Source organism: Coregonus lavaretus (assembly GCF_964263955.1).
Source record: "Coregonus lavaretus genome assembly, chromosome: 7".
Lineage (NCBI taxonomy): Eukaryota > Metazoa > Chordata > Actinopteri > Salmoniformes > Salmonidae > Coregonus > Coregonus lavaretus.
In genome coordinates, this window is record NC_139994.1 from 52,138,333 (window position 1) to 52,163,668 (window position 25,336).

The following is a 25,336-nucleotide window of genomic DNA, read 5'->3' on the forward strand; positions in this document are numbered from 1 at the left end:
TTATTGCGACCCTACACTCAATAACTGGTTGTGCCACCTTTAGCTGCAATGACTCCAACCAAATGCTTCCTGTAGTTGTTGATCAGTCTCTCACGTCGCTGTGGAGGAATTTTGGCCCACTCTTCCATGCAGAACTGCTTTAACTCAGTGACGTGTGGGTTTTCAAGCATGAACTGCTCGTTTCAAGTCCTGCCACAACATCTCAATTGGGATTAGGTCTGGACTTTGACTAGGCCATTCCAAAACTTCCAATTTGTTGCTTTTTTGCAATTTTCATGTAGACTTGATTGTGTGTTTTGGATCATTGTCTTGCTGCATGACCCAGCTGCGCTTCAGCTTCAGCTCACAGACGGATGGTCTGACATTCTCCTGTAGAATTCTCTGATACAGAGCAGAATTCAGCTGGGATGAAGTGCATGGCGAGGACGGATTTTTGAAGTGTACCTATGATAAAAATTACAGACCTCTACATGCTTTGTAAGTAGGAAAACCTGCAAAATCGGCAGTGTATCAAATACTTGTTCTCCCCACTGTATATATATATGTGTGTATATATATATATATATATATATATTACAATCTAACTACATAACAATATAATGGTAATAATTTGTTTGAATAGTAAATCTCTATTGATAAACTGGGTAAATCATAGCCTAGGCCTATTCACTATACAGGTGAATGCATATTCAATAGGAGTGTGTGCATCCATTGCGTTATAGAAAATATATATATAATAATAATAATGCTGTATAGAATAGAATAAAATAGAATAAAACTTTATTGGACATTTTTATTTGGCATCACCTTCCATTACAAGGATCACATACACATACATTCTCACATCATACACATTTAAACCAGTCAGTCCATCATGTTGCATACACTAGAAACATAGAGGACATTGATACATTCACTCACAACCGACCACTGTCCCATCTGCACTGGATAGATAATTACATATACTGATACAATTTACTTTGCATTTAGTAGTCCAACAGCACAAGAAACGAATGAATGTTTGAACACGTTCTTCTTGGCCGTGGGCATTCTGAAGCGCCTGCCAGAGGGAAGCCTCTCCAATTGAGGGTGTAGAGGGTGGGAGGGGTCGCCAATGACAGCCAGTGCCTTCCTTTTGGTTGCGTTGTGGAACAGACCGCTCATTTACATTTACATTTTACATTTTAGTCATTTAGCAGACGCTCTTATCCAGAGCGACTTACAGTTAGTGAATACGTATATATTTATTTTTATACTGCCCCCCCGTGGGAAACGAACCCACAACCCTGGCGTTGCAAACGCCATGCTCTATCAATTGAGCTACATCCCTGCCGGCCATTCCCTCCCCTACCCTGGACGACACTGGGCCAATTGTGCGCCGCCCATGAGTCTCCCAGTCGCGGCCGGCTGCGACAGAGCCTGGATTCGAACCAGGATCTCTAGTGGCACAGTTAGCACTGCGATGCAGTGCCTTAGACCACTGCTCATGTGCCTGTGGTCGACCAATTACTTTGCTGGCTGTGTTTACTATTCTGCTCAGTTTGCTTTGCTCAGATGACCATACCAGACTGTCATATTGAACGTGTGGATGCTCTCCACAAAGCAGCTATACACCCTCTCCAGAACATCCTGGCTGACCCCAAACCCATTCAATTTACTGATTAAAAACAGGCGTTGGCTTGCTTTAAGAAAAATACAGTATGCATTCTCTGGAAAACTCAGCTTGTTATCAATTTGTGTCCCTAGGTATTTGAAACACTCAACCACCTCCACTGGTTGGTCGTTCAGAGAGAGTGGTTGGGACATTGGCAAATTGTTGCCATTGATGATCAGCTCCTTTGTCTTTTCCACATTGATGTGGAGGGCACTTGAACGGCACCATTCTTGAAGGTTGTTGGTCTGTTTAAAATAGCTGTCCCCATCTGACGTAGCTTCTTTAAAAAATAGTCCCACCAGAGCCATGTCATCTGCGTACTTGAAAAGGCTCACATTGTTTCCTTGGATCTTCATCTCATTAGTGTAGATAGATAACAACAACGGTGAAAGGACACACCCCTGTGTTCAGGGTCAGTTCATCAGAGAAGGCCCCATTCATGAGGACCCTTAGTGGACGGTCAGTTAAAAAGTCCTTGATCCAACCTGCGAGGCCTCCGTTGGCATTCAGGTCCAGTAGTCGTTTCAGCAGTGTGTGTATATGCATTGTATTGAAAGCTGAACTAAAATCAATAAATAAAATGTGTGCATATGATTTTGCATGTTGAAGGTGACTGGCCACCGTGTTCACCAAGGTCAGGGTAGCATCCTCAGTCCCCCTCTGTGCCTTATAGGCAAACTGTAACAGGTCCAGTTGATCTGCTATGGACAGGGTAAGGTGCTTACTAACAACCCTTTCCATGCATTTGGCCAGAAGGGGCGTGAGGGCCACAAGTTGAAAGTCATTTGGTGATTTGGCCCCTGACTTCTAAGGCACCGGTACAATGGTCGACACCTTCCAGGAGTTTGGCACTGTACAGGTGCTCAGCAGATGTTGAAACAATCGTGTGAAGACTCCCTTGAGCTGGTCGGCGCAGACCTTCAGTACTTTGCCCCGTAGTCCGTCTGGGCCCGGTGGTTTGTGTGGCTTAATATGTGACAAGCATGAGGCCATCTCATTCTCTGTTATCTGGACAGGAGAGGATTTGGGGATGCTCTCACATATTTGTTTACATTCGTCTTTAAAATCGACGGTGTCAAATCTTCCATGAAAACAGTTAAGGTCGTTTACAAAGGATGAATAGTCGTCCATTTTATTGTTCTCTCTTTTCCTTTCTCTTCCCATCATTGCATTAAGCCCCTCCCACGCTTGTCTTGGATTGGCTGGACAGAACCTCTGCTCCACTTTATCCTTGAAGTCCTTTTTTAGCTTTCCACATTTTTGACCGTATTAAAATCGTATTAAAATCCCCATGCACAAACACTGGCTGGTCAGTTGATCATGAAAGCGCAGCATTGAAACAGTCTGTAATCCTGTCAGTAGCTTCTTTATTGTTAGGTCCAGGCACATAGACCAGAATAATGGTAATCTGTCCAAACTCACGTGGTAGATAGAATAGCCTGAATGATACAACGAGAATCTCATAGTCTCTGGTGCACACTTGTTCAATCACATGACACTGCATGGCCCAAGTATTATCTACAAGATACATAGCCCCCCCGCCTATTGATTTATGTGATGTGGTTTTGTCTCGATCTGCTCTAATAACAATGTATCCATCAATGTTCACAGCAATATTGTCCTGCTTGAACCACGTTTCTGTAAAGCAGATTCAATTACTAAAGTCCTCTTCAAAGTTTATTTTATAAAAGTGTGTGCTGTCTCTTTAACCAGTAAGGACGTCATACGCGAGGCAAGAGGGGGGCGGCAAGAGGGGGGCGGGCCGGAGTCAGAATGGGGTTTTGGAATAAACGCCGAAAATAAGGTCCTCAGGTGAACACAGGCTTAGGAGATCTTATACGTTTTGTTCTATGAGATAATATCAGTGAGTTAATATGACCTTTATGAATTATGATGCCTTTATGTGCTTTTTATTATTACATACAGTGCCTTCAGTAAGTATGCAGACCCCTTGACTTTTTAAACATTTTGTTACGTTACAGCCTTATTCTGAAATTGAATAAATTGTTGTTTTTTCTCATCAATCTACACACAATACCCCATAATGACAAAGCAAAAACAGTTTTTTAGAAATGTTTGCTAATTTATTAAAAATACAAAACTGAAATATCACATTTACATAAGTATTCAGACCCTTTACTCAGTACTTTGTTGAAGCACCTTTGGCAGCGATTACAGCCTTGAGTCTTCTTGGGTATGACGCTACAAGCTTGGTACATCTGTATTTGGGGAGTTTCTCCCATTCTTCTCTGCAGATCCTGTCAAGCTCTGTCAGGTTGGATGGGGAGCGTTGCTGCACAGTTATTTTCAGGTCTCTCCAGAAATGTTCGATCAGGTTCAATTGTTTTGCGAACAGTAATTAACAGTTTCAACATTTCTACATGCCTTGTCCCATTATTCAAGTGTGTTAACTTTAAGGTGGGATCTAAAATGATGCAGCCCAGTCTCCCAGTACAGGCTAAGTGGAGCAGGCACGGTGATCCGTGAGACACATTTGACAGAAGTACAGAAGTTATACGGTGCAACACTAAACACAATACAGATATCTGACTCTGGGTCAGTACAAAGTCCACACTGTGTCCTGCAGGGCATTGGGGCATGAGCCAACTCTTTTTTTAGCACAGTGCTCAGGGAATGAGGTGGCCGATTGGTTAAGGCGAATCCCATTCTCGTCGCACAACATCTTTCATTGTTGTACTCTTCTGTGTGGCTCAGTTGGTAAGAGCAGCTGTGGGTTCAATTCCCGAGGGGTCACATACTGATAATGTATGCACTTACTGTACTGTATGTCGCTTTGCATAAAAGCATTTGCTAAGCATATATTTGCCAGTTGTAACTGTGCTGTATGCTGAGGTGTTTTGTATAATGGCTTTTTATTTGCAGCCCTGAGGAAGTGTTGACATTAGGTTAATCCATCAGGGAGCCTCTGCTCTCTCTCTCTCTCTCTCTCTCTCTCTCTCTCTCTCTCTCTCTCTCTCTCTCTCTCTCTCTCTCTCTCTCTCTCTCTCTCTCTCTCTCTCTCTCTCTGGCTGTTTCTCTCGCTGCTTGTCTGTAGTGTAAACCAAGACTCGTACTGCTTAGGCTGTGTGCTAGTGCCTGACTGTCAATATTGGTTTAGAATTTGTGAACATATCTAACATGGTGACCTCACATAAACCTCTTGTTTGGCTGTTTTCATCAATGGCTGCATCCCAAATGGCAGACTATTCCCTATATAGTGCACTACTTTTGACCAGGGCCATAGTCAAGTAGTGCACTAGCTACTGTATATAGGGAATATGGTGCCTGTTGAACACAACCGATATGACTAAAGGATTCAACATGCTCAGGAAATAACACTATGTATTGTAACATACACTACCAGTCAAAAGTTTGGACACAACTTCTCTTTTAAGGGTTTTTCTTTATTTTTACTATTTTTTACATTGTAGAATAATCGTGAAGACATCAAAACTATGAAATAACACATATGGAATCATGTAGTAACCAAAACAATTCTTCAAATAGCCACCCTTTGCCTTGATGACAGCTTTGCACACTCTTGGCATTTTCTCAACCAGCTTCATGAGGTAGTCACCTGGAATGCATTTCAATTAACAGGTGTGCCTTGTTACAAGTTCATTTGTGGAATTTCATTCCTTCTTAATGCGTTTGAGCCAATCAGTTGTGTTGTGACAAGGTAGGGGGGTATACAGAAGATAGCCCTATTTGGTAAAAGACCAAGTCCATATTATGGCAAGAACAGCTCAAATAAGCAAAGAGAAACGACAGACCATCATTACTTTAAGAAATGAAGGTCAGTCAATACTTTGAAACTTTGAACGTTTCTTCAAGTGCAGTCACAAAAACCATCAAGCGCTATGATGAAACTGGCTCTCATGAGGACCGCCACAGGAATGGAAGACCCAGAGTTAACTCTGCTGCAGAGGATAAGTTCATTAGAGTTACCAGCCTCAGAAATTGCAGCCCAAATAAATGCTTCATAGAGTTCAAGTCACAGACACATCTCAACATCAACTGTTCAGAGGGGACTTTGTGAATCAGGCCTTCATGGTCGAATTTCTGCATCAGATGACCTGGCCTCCACAATTCCCCGACCTCAAACCAATTTAGATGGTTTGGAATGGGTGGTGTAGCGGATGATGAAGATGGGGTCAGGCGCAGGAGGTGTGTAGTCCCGTGTAGCTCAGTTGGTAGAGCATGGCGCTTGCAACGCCAAGGTTGTGGGTTCGATCCCCACGGGGGACCAGTATGACATTTTTTTGGCACTCACTAACTGTAAGTCGCTCTGGATAAGAGCGTCTGCTAAATGCCTAAAATGTAAAATGTGTGAATCACAGAATATGGTTTATTCGTCTAATATATCATTTCGCAGCAATGCGAAAACCAAATACAGTGTGACTTCAATGCGCACTGGGAAACAAAACACACGGGTGAATATCCCGGCGACAAAAGTAACATGAATGCTCAACCGAGCTAGCGAGACCTCCACATGGAAACAATCACACACAAAGACATGGGGGAGCAGAGGGAATACTTATACAGGGACTGATGAGGGGATATAAACCAGGTGTGTGTGAAAAACAAGACAAAACAAATCAAATGGTGAGATGAGGAGAGGCAGTGGCTAGAAGGCCGATGACAACGAATGCCGAAGCCTGCCCGAACAAGGAGAGGAGGCAGCTTCGGAGGAAGTCGTGACAGTCGGACGGCAGAGTGAAGGAAAAGCAGCCAACAAGCGCTCAGCATATGTGGGAACTCCTTCAAGACTGTTGGAAAAGCATTCCAGGTGAAGCTGGTTGAGAGAATGCCAAGAGTGTGCAAAGCTGTCATAAAGGCAAAGGGTGGCTATATGAAAAGGCAAAGGGTGGCTATTTGAAGAATCTCAAATATAAAATATGTTTTGATTTGTTTAACACTTTTTTGGTTACTACATGTTTCCATATGTGTTATTTCATAGTTTTGATGTCTTCATTATTATTTTACAATGTAGAAAATAGTACAACATTTTAAAAAAACCTTGAATGAGTAGGTATGTCCAAACTTTTGACTGGTAATGTATATATAATTGTATCTGTCGAAAATACTCTGGAAATACAGGATGCTTGAGCTAACACCAATGACTTACATCATGTGGCAGTCAGAACTGAATATCCCAGCACTTTACTTGAACTTTGTCTTTTGAGGTTTGTGTGCTGTGCAGAAGGAATCTGTTGTGTACAGTATGTAAGTGTGTGTTTCAAAGCGGTCCAACCACAGACCTTTAGGGCCAGGGACCTCACCATACAATATTATCATGATACTTAGGTGCCGATACGATATGTAATGCGATTCCATACAGCAATTTTATTGCGATTTGATGTTCCACACATATTGCTCACTATATGTCTGCTGCAGAGGGACAAGAGAGAGCCATGAGAAAACAAGTTTTGGTCAGTCATGGAAATAAAAGTGCTGAAAACATGTTGGCTCACTATTTAAAAAAAGATGGAGAACAAGCTATAGGATAAAAAAATACAGGCGTTTTGGGAAAGGTACAGCCAACTAGTGCAAATTAACGCTACCTACAGTAGCTTAAAAAAATAAAAAATAAAATACTGGGAGGGGATGTTGGAGTATCCAGGAATTCTCCCAAGCATTGGTCAGAGTCTAGGAGAGTAATGGTTTTCTGGAACTTCTGTAGCCAGACAGTGAATTTGGTCTAAAAACCTCTAGGTTTAGAACCGCTGTAGCCAGACAGCGAACTTGGTCTAAAAACCTCTAGGTTTAGAACCGCTGTAGCCAGACAGCGAACTTGGTCTAAAAACCTCTAGGTTTAGAACCGCTGTAGCCAGACAGCGAACTTGGTCTAAAAACCTCTAGGTTTAGAACCGCTGTAGCCAGACAGCGAACTTGGTCTAAAAACCTCTAGGTTTAGAACCGCTGTAGCCAGACAGTGAACTTGGTCTAAAAACCTCTAGGTTTAGAACCGCTGTAGCCAGACAGCGAACTTGGTCTAAAAACCTCTAGGTTTAGAACCGCTGTAGCCAGACAGCGAACTTGGTCTAAAAACCTCTAGGTTTAGAACCGCTGTAGCCAGACAGCAAACTTGGTCTAAAAACCTCTAGGTTTAGAACCGCTGTAGCCAGACAGCGAACTTGGTCTAAAAACCTCTAGGTTTAGAACCGCTGTAGCCAGACAGCGAACTTGGTCTAAAAACCTCTAGGTTTAGAACCGCTGTAGCCAGACAGCGAACTTGGTCTAAAAACCTCTAGGTTTAGAACGTCTGTAGCCAGACAGTGATCTGTCTGATGTCAGGCAGTGTCACGATCGTCGGGGACAGAGGACCAAGGCGCAGCGTGGAAGGTGAACATATTTATTAAATACTGATAACACAAACAAAACAACAAACGATACGTGACGTCCAAAGGTGCAAAACACAAACCTACACAGGAACAAGATCCCACAAACACTGTGGGAAAACTGGCTGCTTAAGTATGGTTCCCAATCAGAGACAACAAGCAACAGCTGATACACGTTGCCTCTGATTGAGAACCACACTGGCCAACATAGAAACGAAAGAGCTAGATAAAACTAGAATAAACAAAGAAAACTCACACCTTGGCTCAACATACACGCGTCCCCAGAGCCAGGGCGTGACAGGCAGGTCCGTGGTTAAGCTCAAGTCCTCCCCCTTCTCGATGAATCAACACATTGTGAAACAGGGTGTGTGTATGTTTGCATTCTCTTGTGTGCACATGTGGGTGTGGGGAAAGTTGAACTCTAGGGTTTTGCCAGTGTCAGTTGAGTGATTACCAACCCTAACCCCACTAACCACTGCTTGGTGTGTCTCCACAGGCTGCTATGTGTTACATCCACGTTGCTGCACTGGTGGCAGAATACCTCCACAGGAAAAGTAAGACGTTCTTTCCCCACCTCCCATTTACCCAACTCTTTTAGCTCCACTTTTGTAACACTGCAATGTTGTTACGTTATTGTCACTTCACATTGTCTTTTTACATTATTATTATTAGAGGTATTACTTTTGTTAAAACACCAGCATGCTGGCATTCTGTTTACTCAAAAATGGACTAAAGCCGTGGCACCAGTATTAGCCTATTATAAGATCTTTATTTTGTCCAGCCGGGAGACTTTATACTTAACAACCCTGTCCACAATTTTCCCTCAAAAAATGTTCGGCACTGAGCAAATTTCAGGTCCGCTGTGCGCAAACTTGCACGTTGTGAAAATTCTATGCAACTTCCGGCGCACATTTACTGTGAACACTGAGGCTCTACCAGCTTTAAGTTACAGTTTTAACAGTGGCCAAGTAGGCTACTGTGGCTATTTGATCATAATGTAGGTCTACCAGAGTGCCTACCATCAAAAACAATGGAGAAAAACACATTCCATAACATTTTAAGATGGAAATAGCTGTTCCATCATTCAGCCTACAGTAGCAGCCAATGTGTGGTGTTCAATGTAGGCCTACATTCCATGAGACTTTAACAACAAACTAAAAATATATAGGGCTTGACATTAACCTGTTTATCCACTTGTCCTTCAGACAAGGATGTGACTGAAAAGGTTGTTGTGTTGTTTGATGCAAGAAACCACTTCACAAAAATCCATCATTATTCCCATACCATTATTACAGAGAATCAGACACATTATGCTACGCTCTGCCTATTGACTACTTAGCTTATTCAAGCCTGTCTCAAAATACAACACTGCCCCTTTATGACATAAAAAAGCTCTTTACTTGACTCGCTTTTCAAAGATGGCTAGAAATGTACACATTTTGTGCTCTTGTAGGAAGCAACCATTCCCCAATTGCTGACTAGAAATTAGGTATAACTGGGCTAATAACTCACTAACTAGCAAAGAATATGAACAAATGTGCACACGTGGCTACATGCAGTTCTCACTTTGATCTCAAAACAAATGCATCAACCCGCTTATACTGTAGCCTAAACACAGTCCAGTTCAAAGTGAATGGCACAGATCCATATATGGCAATTGTTATTGGCATATAGGCCTACTGTAGCTCTGATTGGCTGCCAATGCAATATAATCCTACTCCAATGCACTCTGCCTACAAGAACATCTCTTGCATAGTTAGTTTTGCATACTAGATCTTGCATAGTTAGTTTTGGTTCGGTATATTACATTGAAAATGGGTAATATTGCGTTGATTCGATCACAATTCCCACAGTAGAGCGAAACGTTGATAGTGTTAACTAAAGGGGAAAACTGTAGAATGTTGAGTGGAGTTCAATCTCGTGCTTCTCTGCGCAGGCTCATATTTATTATGTGTGGCAGTCCTTCTAACTCAATTCCAAACAAAATGAGCCAACAGGGAACTGATATTGAACATGATATTACAGCATGAAAAACAACATTTTATCTTTCAGTCTGGCCAGCAACAGGTCCGGAACATCCAAAATAAATACACACATTTAACAGGCTGAATCATAATCACAACATCTACAGTGTCGTTGCTTTTCTTGTTCATGATTTAATACATGCTCCATATATTTCGTATCCACCACTATAATTACTGGACATCCCTTAATACAACAACCACTGACACCATAATAAATAACGGCACTTGGAGCAGCAACACAGTCTGAGAATGCCTCGTCTCATGTTGGCTGAAGTGCTGTCTACTCCCCTCCTACACCCAATATTGGGTGAAAGAATGACATAAAATATAGGGACTGGTGGTCTGTCTATTGTTGTTATTATTGTTGTTGTTGTTGTTGTTGTTGTTTCAGAGATGTTCCCCAGTGGCCTGGCAGCCTTCAAGAGGATCACTCTGAACATCGAAGAGGAGGCCGCCATGAAGGAAGACACGGGAATGCAGGACGTCTACTATACAGAGGTGTGTGGCCATGTTTATGATGATATAATGACAGTCTTATCTTCATACTGTTATAACCACATAGTTAATGGTAGTCAGCAAAATGACGTTGCACAAGCAGCTCTGCAGATATGGTGATGCGCAAGATGCAAGACTTTGCTCTCACACAGTCACACACAGTATCTGTGCATGCGCACGGTTTCGTTTCACGCTTTTACAACGTGGTAGCCACAGGATCAGAACAGCGGAGAAGTTTAGCCTAGGGTTCCAACGCTCTTAGATGATGTGGACAGTAACCCACTATGCTGTTTACTTTGCGCAACTACATCATATCGCTGACTCTGCCTTTAATTGACTGTAACTAGACGGCTCTGGTGGTTGATATAGCATACTGATTCATCTCTGGTTCATAGCTGATAGTTCTTTCATATTATAACAGCTGTTGATTTTGGCTTGGCCTGACTGTATTTTCTGATCTGGTCCCAGATCTGTTTGTGCTATCTTGTCAACTCCTATGGTCATTGTAACGATTGTGTGTGTGAGCTCATGTTGTATTCTCTTTCAATATTAGAACCACCGTATTTAGCCTATTCTATTTACTGTGCCTTCAGAAAGTATTCACATCCCTTGACTTTTTCCACATCTTGTTGTGTTACAGCCTGAATTTAAAATATATTACATTGAAATTGTGTGTCACTGGCCTACGTACAATACCCCATAATGTCAAAGTGGAATTATGTTTTTACAAACTTTTACAAATTAATAAAAAATGAAAAGCTGAAATGTTTTGAGTCAATACGTTTTCAACCCCTTTGTTATGGCAAGCCTAAATAAGTTCAGGAGTAAAAATGTGCTTAACAAGTCACATAATAAGTTGCATGGTCTCACTCTGTGTGCAATAATAGTGTTTAACATGATTTCTGAATGACTACCTCATATCTGTACCCCACACATGCAATTATCTGTAAGGTCCCTCAGTCAGGCAGTGAATTTCAAACACGGATTCAACCACAAAAACAGGAAGGTTTTCCAATGCCACGCAAAGAAGTGCACCTATTGGTAGATGGGTAAAAAAAACAGACATTGAATATCCCCTTGAGCATGGTGAAGTTATTAATTACCCTTTGGATGGTGTATCAATACACCCAGTCACTACAAAGATACAGGCTTCCTTCCTAACTCAGTTGCCGGAGAGGAAGGAAACCGCTCAGGGATTTCACCATGAGGCCAATGGTGACTTTAAAACAGTTAGAGTTTAATGACTGTGATAGGAGAAAACTGAGGGTAGATCAACAACATTCTAGTTACTCCACAATACTAATCTAAATGACAGTGAAAAGAAGGAAGCCTGTACAGAATAAAAAATATTCCAAAACATGCATCCTGTTTGCAATAAGACACTAAAGTAAAACTGCAAAAAAATGTGGCAAAGAAATTAACTTTACGTCCTGAATACAAAGTGTTATGTTTGGAGCAAATCCAACAAAACACATCACTGAGTACCACTCTTCATATTTTCAAGCATGGTGGTGGCTGCATCATGTTATGGGTATGCTTGTCATCAACAAGAGCTAGGGAGTTTTTTAGGATAAAAATAAATGAAATAGAGCACAGGCAAAATCCTAGAGGAAAACCTGGTTCAGTCTGCTTTCCAACAGACACTGGGAGACAAATTCACCTTTCAGCAGGACAATAACATAAAACGCAAGCCCAGATATACACTGGAGTTGCTTACCAAGACAGCATTGAATGTTCCTGAGTGGCCGAGTTACAGATTTGACTTAAATTGGCTTGAAAATCAATGGAAAGGCTTGAAAATGGCTGTCTAGCAATGATCGACTTGACAGAGCTTGAAGAATTTTTGAAAGAATAATGTGCAAATATTGTACAATCCAGGTGTGCAAAGCTCTTAGACTTACCCAGAAATACTCACAGATGTAATCGGTGCCAAAGGTGATTCTAACATGTATTGACTCAGGGGTGTGAATACTTATGTAAATTAGATATTTCTGTATTTCATTTTCAATAAATGTGCAAAAATGTATACAAACATGTTTTCACTTTGTCATTATGTGGGATTTTGTTAAGATGGGTGAGAATGTTTATGTAATCCATTTTGAATTCAGGCTGTAACACAACAAAATGTGGAATAAGTCAAGGGGTATGAATACTTTCTGAAGGCACTGTACACCACTATAGCAGGCTCTAGCTTGTAATCCGCTGATGCCTATTGATGTTGGCTTGGCCCTGGCTGTTTTCACTGACTGTGATTCCTGGTCTGCCCTACAGGAAGTCTTAGTGGAGCGTCTAGAGCTGTGTGTAGAGGGGCTGTGGAAGGCAGAGAGATACGAGCTGATTACACACATTGCCAAGCTCATTATCCCTGTCTACGAGAAACGCCACGAGTTCCAGGTACAAGCCAAACAAACACACACACACACATACACACGACCATACACACACAAACAAGACTGAAATGTAAATTGAATCATCAAGAACAAATGTTTATGCAGTGTCTTTGTAAACTGGAAGCAGCTGTGAGAGGAGTCTATCTGGCTGAAGTAGTAGTAGTAGTAGTAGTAGTTTTTAAAATACCCAAAACCATTCTGTGATTGAATGCAGTTGTCCGTGGGAAAAATAGCTACTTTGTGAATCCCACAATGAGGATTCTATTGTCAGATTAAGAGAATTACATTAAAGGGCACAGACAATATTGACTACTTCCTGTTTGTCTCTGTGAAGTTTTCCACTACTCTGTCCCTTGTGTTTATAGAGCATAAATAAGCTCAGCCAGTCAGTTTATGGAATAAGTCCTCAAGCTAAAATACTGTCCATGAGAAGTTTACCCTAATCATGTTCCACTCGCCATCTTCTCATGCTAGGACTGTCTTCTCTTTGGCTCTGGCTTTAAAAAGCCTCTGGGCTAGTCCCAAAGGGCACTCTATTCTCTACATAGTGCCCTACTTTTGACCAAAGCCACTATGGGCCCTGGTCAAAAGTAGTGCACTAAATAGGGAATAGGGTGCCATTTGGAATGCCAACTCTATGTTGTGTCTGTTGCCAGTGGCACATTCCTTTGGCCGATTTCTGTTCTCTCTCGCTCTGAGGAGTGACACAGATGTTATTGTTTTAAAATGGTGGTACATAGATCACCTGCTGATTTACTGTACATGTCATGCAATGAAGTAGTTCCTGAAAATATCACACACACACCCACTCATACGCACTCATACACACACACATGGTTGCAAAGGGAGGGTATATTACTGGAAACCAATGGTTCCTCTAAGCACGAAGTTGAACTTCAGTCAACTTTCTAGAGTTTTCCCTGTTAGTTAGCACTATCAACATGTCCCTTTACTGTGGCAATTGTGATCGAATCAACGCAATATTAGCCACTTTTAATGCAACATGCTGAAACAAAACGAACTATGCAAGAGATTTTGTTGTAGACAGAACGTATCAGAGTAGGATTCTGCTGTGCATGACTCAGCCCATACTCTACACAGACCAGTGTGGCATAACCAATCAAAGCTGCAGTAGGCCTATATGCAAATAGATCATTGACATATTGCCATACTTGTTTTGAGATCAAAGCAAGAGCTGCATGTAGCCATGTGCACATGTTGTTAATGTCCTTTGCTAGTTAGTGAGTTAATAGCCCTGTTATAGATAATTTGTAGTCAGTAAAAGGGCAGTGATTGCTTCATTTGTAAATTATATCTGAGTGTTGGAGCGTGGCCCTGGCTATCCGTAAATTTAAAAAACAAGAAAATGATGCCGTCTGGTTTGCTTAATATAAGAAATTTGAAATAATTTATACTTTTACTTTTGATACTTAAGTATATTTTCTCAATTACATTTACTTTTGATACTTAAGTATATTTAAAACCAAATACTTCAAAACTTTTACTCAAGTAGCATTTTACTGGTTGACTTTCACTTTTACTTGAGTCATTTTCTATTGAGGTATCTTTACTTTTACTCAAGTATGACAATAGGATACTTTTTCCACCACTGCAAATATGCATCTGTTGGTCACAGATACCTTTTTTTTTTTTAATGGGTTGTCCGTAGTTTATGCCTGCCCATACCATAACCCCACCACCACCACGGGGCGCACTGTTCACAACGTTGACATCAGCAAACCACTCACCCACACGACGCCATACACATGGTCTGTGGTTGTGAGGCCGGTTGGACGTACTGCCAAATTCTCTAAAACGACGTTGGAGAAATGAACATTAAATTATCTGGCAACAGCTCTGGTCAGCATGCCAAATGCACGCTCCCTCAAAACTTGAGACATCTGTGGCATTTTGTTGTGTGACAAAACTGCACATTTTAGAGTGGCCTTTTATTGTCCCCAGCACAAGGTGCACCTGTGTAATAGTCATGCTGTTTAGTCAGCTTCTTGATATGCCATACCTGTCAGGGGGATGGATTATCTTGGCAAATGAGAAATGCTTACTAACAGGGATGTAAACAAATGTGTGCACAAATTTTGAGAGAAATAAGGATTTTGTGCATATGGAAAATTTCAGGGATCTTTTATTTCAGCTAATGAAACATGGGACCAACACTTTATATGTTGCGTTTATATTATTTTTCATTATATACAGTACCAGTCAAAGGTTTTGTAATGATGTCATGTCATAGGATTGTGAGGACAGGGAAAGAGTTAAGAGATGAGTGGTTTGGGGCCAGGAAGTCTACATTCCATTATGTCAAGGTAGATTAGTGAGATTAGCAGGTAGCCTAGTGGTAAGAGTGTTGTGCCAGTAACCGAAAGGTCGCTGGTTCTAATCCCCGAGCCGACTAGGTGAAAAATCTGTCGATGTGCCCTTGAGCAAGGCACTTAACCCTAATTGCTCCTGTAAGTCGCTCTGGATAAGAGCGTCTGCTAAATGACCTATTATTATTATTATTATTATGTTTAGAATAGCATGAGTGATGGGCAGGATACTGACTTGGGGTAAAGAGTGATGAACATCAAAGACAGGGAGTGCCCATGGAGACTTGCCAGATGTATGCCAGCAGAAGGGTAATAAAGCCTATATAAGGTAGAGTGTCTTCTTTGTTCAAGTTAGTTCAACTGACGAAGGGCAAAGCCATGTCCGTTTGTTAGATGAACCCACGAGCTCGTGATTCAATAAAAACTTGGTATGAAATCTCCACAGAATGTCTAAGTATATCCTTGCATCCTTGATTCTTTGATACCTGAGGAACTCATCATAACAGGTTTGGACACACCTACTCATTCCATTTTTTTTTTTACCATGCTGGTTAAGTGTGCCTTGAATTCTAAATAAATCACAGACAGTGTCACTAGCAAAGCACCCCCACACCATAACACCACCTCCTCCATGCTTTACGGTGGGAACTACACATGCAGAGATCATCCGTTCACCCACACCACGTCTCACAAAGACACAACGGTTGGAACCAAAAATCCCAAATTTGGACTCCAGACCAACGGACAAATTTCCACCGGTGTAATGTCCATTGCTTGTGTTTCTTGGCCCAAGCAGGTCTCTTCTTCTTATTGTTGACCTTTAGTAGTTGATTCTTTGCAGGAATTCGACCATGAAGGCCTGATTCACACAGTCCCCTCTGAACAGTTGATGTTGAGATATGTCTGTGACTTGAACTCTGTGAAGCATTTATTTGAGCTGCAATTTCTGAGGCTGGTAACTCTAATGAACTTATCCTCTGCAGTAGAGGTAACTCTGGGTCTTCCATTCCTGTGGCGGTCCTCATGAGAGCCAGTTTCATCATAGCGCTTGATGGGTTTTGCGACTGCACTTGAAGAAACTTTCAACGTTCTTGAAATGTTCCGTATTGACTGACCTTCATGTCTTAAAGTAATGATGGACTGTCATTTCTCTTTGCTTATTTGAGCAGTTCTTGCCATAATATGGACTTGGTCTTTTACCAAATAGAGCTATCTTCTGTATACCCCCCTACCTTGTCACAACACAACTGATTGGCTCAAACGCATTAAGAAGGAAATAAATTCCTCAAATTAACTATTAAGAAGGCACACCTGTTAATTGAAATGCATTCCAGGTGACTACCTCATGAAGCTGGTTGAGAGAATGCCAAGAGTGTGCAAAGCTGTCATCAAGGCAAAGGGTGGCTATTTGAAGAATCTCAAATAACACTTTTTTGGTTACTACATGATTCCAAATGTGTTATTTCATAGTTTTGATGTCTTTGACTGTCCCTGATGTTTTTCCTGGAGAGAAGTGGCTTCTTTGCTGCCCTTCTTGACACCAGGCCATCCTCCAAAAGTCTTCGCATCACTGTGCGTGCAGATGCACTCACACCTGCCTGCTGCCATTCCTGAGCAAGCTCTGCACTCGTGGTGCCCCGATCCCGCAGCTGAATCAACTTTAGGAGACGGTCCTGGCGCTTGCTGGACTTTCTTTGGCGCCCTGATGCCTTCTTCACAACAATTGAACCTCTCTCCTTGAAGTTCTTGATGATCCAATAAATGGTTGATTTAGGTGCAATCTTACTAGCAGCAATATCCTTGCCTGTGAAGCCCTTTTTGTGCAAAGCAATGATGACGGCACATGTTTCTTTGCAGGTAACCATGGTTAACAGAGGAAGAACAATAATTTCAAGCACCTTTTAAAGCTTCCAGTCTGTTATTCTATCTCAATCAGCATGACAGAGTGATCTCCAGCCTTGTCCTCGTCAACACTCCCACCTGTGTTAACAAGAGAATCACTGACATGATGGCAGCTGGTCCTTTTGTGGCAGGGCTGAAATGCAGTGGAAATGTTTTTGGGGGATTAAGTTCATTTTCATGGTGAAGAGGGACTTTGCAATTAATTGCAATTCATCTGATCACTCTTCATGACATTCTGGAGTACATGCAAATTGCCATCATCAAAACTGAAGCCGCAGACTTTGTGAAAATTAGTATTTGTGTCATTCTCAAAACTTTTGACCACGACTGTATATGAAATAATTAAATAATTAAATCATAATAAATAGAATGACAAAGCTGTAAAATATTATCCTAAATATAAACCATCAACTTTGTGAATACCATTGGTGTTTAATATCCGGGTTTAATATCAGGGAAATATATTTCGTTTTTTCTTAAATCCTTATTTATTTATTTATTTACTATGTCAATATGTATTTTTTGTCAATGTTTCAGTGCCAAACAGGTGGCAGTTGTGAAGAAAAGTCAATAGTTGGAAGAGTTGCAGAGTTAATTTAAAATAATGCCATTGTTGAACTTTTCAACCCTACACACACACACACACACACACACACACACACACACACACTAATACCCAGTTTTGTGTATGTTTTCTTCAGAAACTGAGCCGTCTGTATGATACGCTGCACAGAGCCTACAATAAGATCCTGGAGGTGATGCATACAGGACGGAGACTACTGGGGACCTACTTCAGAGTGGCCTTCTACGGGCAGGTGGGTCGGCAAGTGGACATAAGATGAAAGACACAAGTTCACCTTGTGTTTTCCTCCCAGTGTCTTTTAATTGGATACATGCCCTTTGGGACTGCATACCTGTGAAACACACTTATTCTGGATCAGACAGAGAGACAATATCCACACTAGCATACCACTTCTAAGGAAACAATGGATTGAGCATTAAGCGGTATGCTATTATGGACATCGGAATATAAGTTAATCAATGTTTAGTATGCTGGCTCAACCAGTGGTTCTTCTCTGTCAGGGATGGCGTGCCAATTACTTGGGGACCTCGTCACAGTAAAAAGAGAAGTCATGTGTTTATGCTGTATATTTTTTAGATGTTATCTTCCTGTCTCTCTTCTGTTTGTTTGGGTAGAAAATAAACTCATTCTATCAATTACTGAAGAAATAACAACAATAGTGCTGGTCTGTCATGTTCTTGCTAGCATCATTGAGGTACCAGTGGTTAGATCTTGTCATCTTCTTTTAACCATGTCTGATATCAGTCCATATCGAGTGCCTGGGAACCCTAAAATGTGGTCGTTCTCTTTTGGTAACTTCGCTACCTGACAGATGGAGATTAGATTAAGGTGGAGTTACACCAATCCCTTAGAGACTAGTGGCCTCTGAGGAGGATGGTTGTGACGGGGCTAAAACAGCTAAAACAAACCTGTAAGGCTTAGATTAAGTTTCACTTCTCTCTTCAGATATATAAGGGATGATGGGTATCTGAGTCTATATGTGATGTTTTGTATTTGGAGTTGTTTGGAGTTTCCTGAGGCCCGACGGGTATCTCAGTTACTTTAAAGTAGCACAAAAAGGACAACCTTGTTTCAAATAGATGGATATTAGAATATCATTAATTCATGTTTAATTGTCATGTTTTCTGATGCATGTTGTACATAAAAAAATGGCAATAAAGATATTGTAAAACATATATATATTAAGCATTTTGAGAAAAGCACAGCTGTAAATCCATATTACAATATATTCCAGGAAATATCAGTCACAGAGCATTAGACATTTTAATTTATTGCATATTTGAGAGTGTAATTGAATTATGACTGAATATTTTCCTCCCGAGTAGCCAGCATGAACATCCCACTGCCTCCAATGGCTACTTTGTCTTGTTGACAGGGCTACTTCGAGGAGGAGGATGGGAAGGAGTACGTGTACAAGGAGCCCAAACTCACCGGCCTATCAGAGATCTCTCAGCGCCTTCTAGGGCTCTACGGGGACAAGTTTGGAACGGAAAACGTCAAGATCATCCAAGACTCCAACAAGGTAGGAACTATGGCTGCATCCCAAATGGCACCATATTCCCTATTTAGTACACTACTTTTGACCAGAGTCCTATGGGCCCTGGTCAAAAGTAGTCCACTATATAGGGAGTAGGGTGCCATTTGGGATAGCCTACAGGTTCCTAAAAGGGGGAAATAGTGCAAACAAATAGTTTGCTTCCTTTATTGGAGTTGGAAACACCCTCCAGTCGGTTCTATCTAACAACCCCAACCATACTAATCTCCTATCTCCAACAGGTCAACCCCAAAGACCTAGACACCAAGTTTGCCTACATCCAGGTCACCTTCGTCAAGCCTTACTTTGACGAGAAGGACTGTCCAGAGAAGAAGACGGACTTTGAGAAGTGCCACAACATCAACCACTTTGTGTTTGAGACGCCGTACACGCTGACGGGGAAGAAACATGGCGGCGTGGAGGAGCAGTGCAAGAGGAGGAGCGTACTCACAAGTTAGTTGCGCTTCACAACCTCTTTAAAACCATAAAAAAACGAGTGAGCTTTGCAACTTCATTACAATCAACAAAGTTAACCAGTTTAACAACTACTTAACTTCATTTACAACAATTAAAACACTTAAAAATAGTTAGTTAGCGTTACAACCTCTTTAAAACCATTTAAAACCATTATTAACACAACTACAAAAACCTTATTTCAACAAATTTGTTCGCTTTACAACCTTTTTACAACCTCTCTACGACCATTTAAACACTCAAAACCTCCATATTTCAACCTTAATTAGACAAACAGAATAACACTGTTTGTGTGGTGCGCTGGAGACAAAGAAGTATACAAGCTTTTCAATGAAACCCATCCACTGCACACAGCTTGTTTCACTTATTATTAGATGAGCTACACTAACATCTAAACCATTGGATAATTACTGCAAGTTCATGAACCCACTAAATTCATACAACTACTTTTTAAAGCACTAGGATAGAGACAAGAAAGGATGGTTATGATGGTGACATCGGTTCCACATTACCCTTAAAGGAAAACTTCCCTCAAAAACGATCATTTGGTATTTTCTTCATTAGTCCACAGTTTTTTTTGTCCATTTTGCATCATCATGATGATGTGGCCGGTGACACTTTGTTTGCTTCTTGAAAGTTCAATATCTTGAAAACTTGAGTGCTGACATGCAAAACATTTTGGGACTGTATAACAGAGGACTAATGAATAAAATACCAAAATATAGTTTTTCAGTGGCTTTTTCCTTTAACAGTAGTAAACATTATTTCTTAGAATTGACAGAGAAGGCTTCCAGCTAACCACTGGCTAATTCCGCTGATTAGGGTACCAGCATTACAATAACTGATAACTGAAGCGCTATAGGACAATTTAAATGGCTTATATCCACTGCAATTGTTTATCATGTGATGATATAGACATTTTGATTGGCCATTGTCATTGGCCGGTTAATGATTATTCCACTGTCACCACTGACATTAAACAACAGCTTGCCCACCTGTCTCAAATATCTGTTATCATAGCTGCTCACAGACCTGGCACACAGGATGTTACACATAGACCAACCAATATGCACTAAAAGCTTTATCACGTGTGGTTTGTTTGTTTTAGGGATGTTTACAGAATGTTGTTGCAATAAAATTGCGGCTCAACATGACCTGTTCGTATATTTGACCCAGGACTGCCAGTTAGTTAGACTTTACCACTTCTCTACATTTCAAATGTTAGCCTCCGAAGAGTGTCAGAGTTTCTCAGAAAGGCCGTTTCAGAACAATACTACAATACGATTTCAGAAAAACAAGAGAAGGTGACAGAAAAAGGACTCCAGTGTCAAGAAGCTACTTGGAACTGTGCTATTTACTCTGCTCCCTAGCTGCCAACACATTCCCATACAAGGAGAATAAAGGAAACCGTAACTGGAAACATAACCCAGGTTTATCATAATTAATTAACGTTATCATGTGTTTATATGAGACCTGATTATGTGTGGTGTGTCTCCTGGGCAGCGACCAACACGCTCCCCTTTGTGAAGAATAAATCTGTTGGTGCTCTTGCCAACTCCATTACTGTTGTTGTCAAGCCAAATTCTCATGAGGGTAGGAATAGACTGGCCCCCAGGCTAGAGAAATTATATAAAGTGTTCTAAAATGTTTGTAATAATAGGTTACGTTATAAAATGTGTGAATATGCTGAATGGTGTATATTTCTCCTGTCCAGCGGCCAACACGTTTCCGTACGTGAAGAAGCGTGTGGAGGTGTTGGGGGAGAAGCAGGTAGAGCTGAAACCTGTGGACGTGGCCATCGACGAGATGTGGGCGCGCACCGCCGAGCTGACCAAACTCTGCTCCTCCCAGGAGGTTGACATGATCCAGCTGCAGCTCAAACTGCAGGGCTGTGTCTCTGTACAGGTAGACCAGATCTTACTGTAGCTACATCACTGTGTTCCTTTTGCATTTTATTAGGATCCCCATTAGCTGCTGCCAAGGTAGCCGCTACTCTCCCTGGGGTTCAAACAGGAAACAGCTAGTGCATTCAGGGAACACCACTGACTGACGTCAGACCTTAACACTACAGCTTATCACCACAACAAACTGCAAGGCTGTGTCTCTCTGTACATGTAGATGTTATTTCTAACCGCTATCAGATCATTGCGTGTTCATGCAGGTATTCATGTTTTCATGCCAGAACTTGTAGTGTTGATTTTAGGGTTTGGTCCTAAAATCAGTAGGTTAAAACCTACAGGAGGGTAGCTCTTCCGGAACAGAGTTGGGGTTAAAACCTACAGGATGGTAACTTTCCCGGAACAGGGTTGGGGTTAAAACCTACAGGATGGTAACTCTCCCGGAACAGAGTTGGGGTTAAAACCTACAGGAGGGTAGCTCTCCCGGAACAGAGTTGGGGTTAAAACCTACAGGATGGTAACTCTCCTGGAACAGAGTTGGGGTTAAAACCTACAGGAGGATAGCTCTCCCAGAACAGGATTGGTCCGTCCTGCTCAAGTCTTTCCCCTGGCAACTCACCTAGATGAACCACTATGGTTTAGCCAATGATGTTATCATTGTGCTGCGTGTTGATATAGATTGGCAGCATAAGGGTTACCCAACACTACCTGAGAGTGAAGCTGAATACCTAAGATATTCATTACTCTTAAAGATTGTTACTCCTTCCCTTGTCTTGTGTGCCACAGGTTAATGCTGGTCCTATGGCGTACGCCAGAGCCTTTCTGGATGACTCCAAAACCAGCAAGTCCAACAATAAGAAAGCAATCGAGCTCAAGGAAATATTCAGGTGTGTGTAGATTACCCAACCAACAACGCACTACCATGCCAAGATATCAGCTACACCGCAAAGCTCAAACTCAAGTTGTGTAGCAAATCATTGAATATGTAATCCCCTTAATGGGTAACTATTATTAATATTTGATGAAGTAAGACTTTCTGAACAGCACCATCTGTCCCCATGTAACTCTTGGTGTGTGTCCGTGGGTTTGTGTGTCCGTATGTGTGTGTGTGTCCTGTCTATGCAGGAGGTTTGTGGAGGCCTGCAGCATGGCGCTGGACATCAACGAGCGTCTGATCAAGGAGGACCAGTTTGAGTACCACGAGGGCCTGAAGGGCAACTTCAAAGACATGGTGAAGGAGCTGTCGGACATCATCCATGAACAGGTGACATGGGGGGAGGGGAGGAGCTGTCAGACATCATCCATGAACAAGTGACATGGGGGGAGGGGAGGAGCTGTCAGACATCGTCCATGAACAGGTGACATGGGGAGAGGGGAGGAGCTGTCAGACATCATCCATGAACAGGTGACATGAGGGGAGGGGGAGGAGCTGTCAGACATCATCCATGAACAGGTGACATGGGGGGAGGGGGAGGAGCTGTCAGACATCATCCATGAACAGGTGACATGGGGGAGGGGAGGAGCCGTCAGACATCGTCCATGAACAGGTGACATGGGGAGAGGGGAGGAGCTGTCAGACATCGTCCATGAACAGGTGACATGGGGAGAGGGGAGGAGCTGTCAGACATCATCCATGAACAGGTGACATGGGGGGAGGGGAAGGAGCTGTCAGACATCATCCATGAACAGGTGACATGAGGGGAGGGGGAGGAGCTGTCAGACATCATCCATGAACAGGTGACATGGGGGGAGGGGGAGGAGCTGTCAGACATCATCCATGAACAGGTGACATGGGGGGAGGGGGAGGAGCTGTCAGACATCATCCATGAACAGGTGACATGAGGGGAGGGGGAGAAGCTGTCAGACATCATCCATGAACAGGTGACATGGGGGGAGGGGGAGGAGCTGTCAGACATCATCCATGAACAGGTGACATGAGGGGAGGGGGAGGAGCTGTCAGACATCATCCATGAACAGGTGACATGGGGGGAGGGGGAGAAGCTGTCAGACATCATCCATGAACAGGTGACATGGGGGGAGAGGGAGGAGCTGTCAGACATCATCCATGAACAGGTCAGCCTTACAAAAACACACAGATGCACACAAAATGACAAACAGAAATGATATATTTTTGTCTCTGGCTCTCATAATTTTCCTGACCACGCTCTCTAGAGGTCTCACATCAGTTCCTCTCCTCCTCCTCCTAGGCTCTCATCCTCCTCTCCTCCCTCTCGAGTAAACACCAGAAAACCCTTTGTTCAAACCAGATTTTCTGCAAGGCCTCCACTGTAAACTGCAGTCCGTAATTGAAACAACAACAAAACGGTTGCCCCGCCACTTGTTTTGGTATACAGCTGAGGGATGGGGCTATGGAAATGTAGGCTAATCCCTCTCAAATAGACAAGGACTGACAGTCCATGGCATTCACATTTTTTACCATATTTAGAAGGTCTACATTGTTAGAATAACCTTATATTTTGGGTTATGACAGTTGTACTAAGCTCATGAAGCATTTGTAAGTGATATTCTTCAAGGATCAATGGATGTACCAATCACAGACTTTAACTTTAAGTATCTGTGAATAATGATGTTTACATTTAACATGTTAGTCATTTAACAGACACTCTTATCCAGAGCGACTTTAGGGTTAAGTGCCTTGCTCTAGGGAACATCGCCTGATTTTTTAAACCTAGACTGCTCAGGGATTCAAACCAGCGACCTTTCGGTTACAGGCCCAACACTCTTAACCGTTAGGCTACCTGCCGCAAAAATGGTTCTCTTTGACCAAGGTCATGTCTCATGTCCTGAATCTATTTTTCTCTCATGTACCATCTCTTTCTCCTGACTTTAGTTTGGCAGCAAATGAAAAGTGTTTTTCTGTCTTAACGTTTTCTTTCCTTTTCTGTCTATAACACTAACTTTCCCCTTTCTTCTGTCTATGCTGCCCCTTACTGCGCCTTAGATTTAAGAAATGCCAGGTAATTTGATACCCTCTGTGGAGTTATGTTGCATATTCATTTCTACTTGAAACACACACCTGTCATCACCTCCTTAACCTCCCTTTAATCATTGTCAGTGAGTAAAGGTGTTTGTGGGTTGATATTCACTGAGGGTACAAAACATTAGGAACACCTGCTCTTTCCACGACATAGACTGACCAGGTGAATCCAGGTGAAAGCTATGATCCCTTATCGATGTCACTTGTTAAATCTACTTCAATCAGTGTAGATGAAGGGGAGGAGACAGGATACAGAGGGATTTTTAAGCCTTGAGACAATTTACATATGGATTGTGTATGTGTGCCATTCAGAGGGTGAGTGGGCAAGACAAAAGATTTAAGTGCTTTTGAACTGGGTAAGGTAGTAGGTGCCAGGTGCACCGGTTTGTGTCAAGAACTGCAACGCTGCTGGGTTTTTCACGCTCAACAGTTTCCTGTGTGTATCAAGAATGGTCCACCACCCAAAGGACATCCAGCCAACTTGACAGAACTGTGAGAAGCATTGTGGTCAACATAGGCCAGCATCCCTGTGGAATGCTTTCGACACCGTGTAGAGTCCATGCCCCGACAAATTGAGACTGTTCTGAGGGCAAAAGGGGGTGCAACTCAATATTAGGAAGGTGTTCTTAATGTTTTGTACACTCAGTGTATGTGGCAACGGTGTGTCTGTCTGGGTCTGTCTGCATCAGACCTCCAATCAAATACTGTCGGCACTC

General features: G+C 42.1%; 1 protein-coding gene across 1 annotated transcript in view; it reads left to right on the forward strand.

The window, feature by feature from the left end:
* The window catches only part of dock11 (dedicator of cytokinesis 11), a 117,949-nt gene that overhangs the window by 90,403 nt on the left and 2,210 nt on the right, over positions 1-25,336 (forward strand). Inside the window, exons 45-53 of the mRNA XM_084166043.1 lie at positions 8,492-8,549; positions 10,411-10,517; positions 12,786-12,908; positions 17,835-17,948; positions 19,092-19,238; positions 19,493-19,703; positions 21,439-21,629; positions 22,409-22,509; positions 22,748-22,886. Of these exons, the coding sequence (XP_084022169.1) occupies positions 8,492-8,549; positions 10,411-10,517; positions 12,786-12,908; positions 17,835-17,948; positions 19,092-19,238; positions 19,493-19,703; positions 21,439-21,629; positions 22,409-22,509; positions 22,748-22,886 (1,191 nt within the window). The remainder of the gene's footprint in view (positions 1-8,491; positions 8,550-10,410; positions 10,518-12,785; positions 12,909-17,834; positions 17,949-19,091; positions 19,239-19,492; positions 19,704-21,438; positions 21,630-22,408; positions 22,510-22,747; positions 22,887-25,336) is intronic.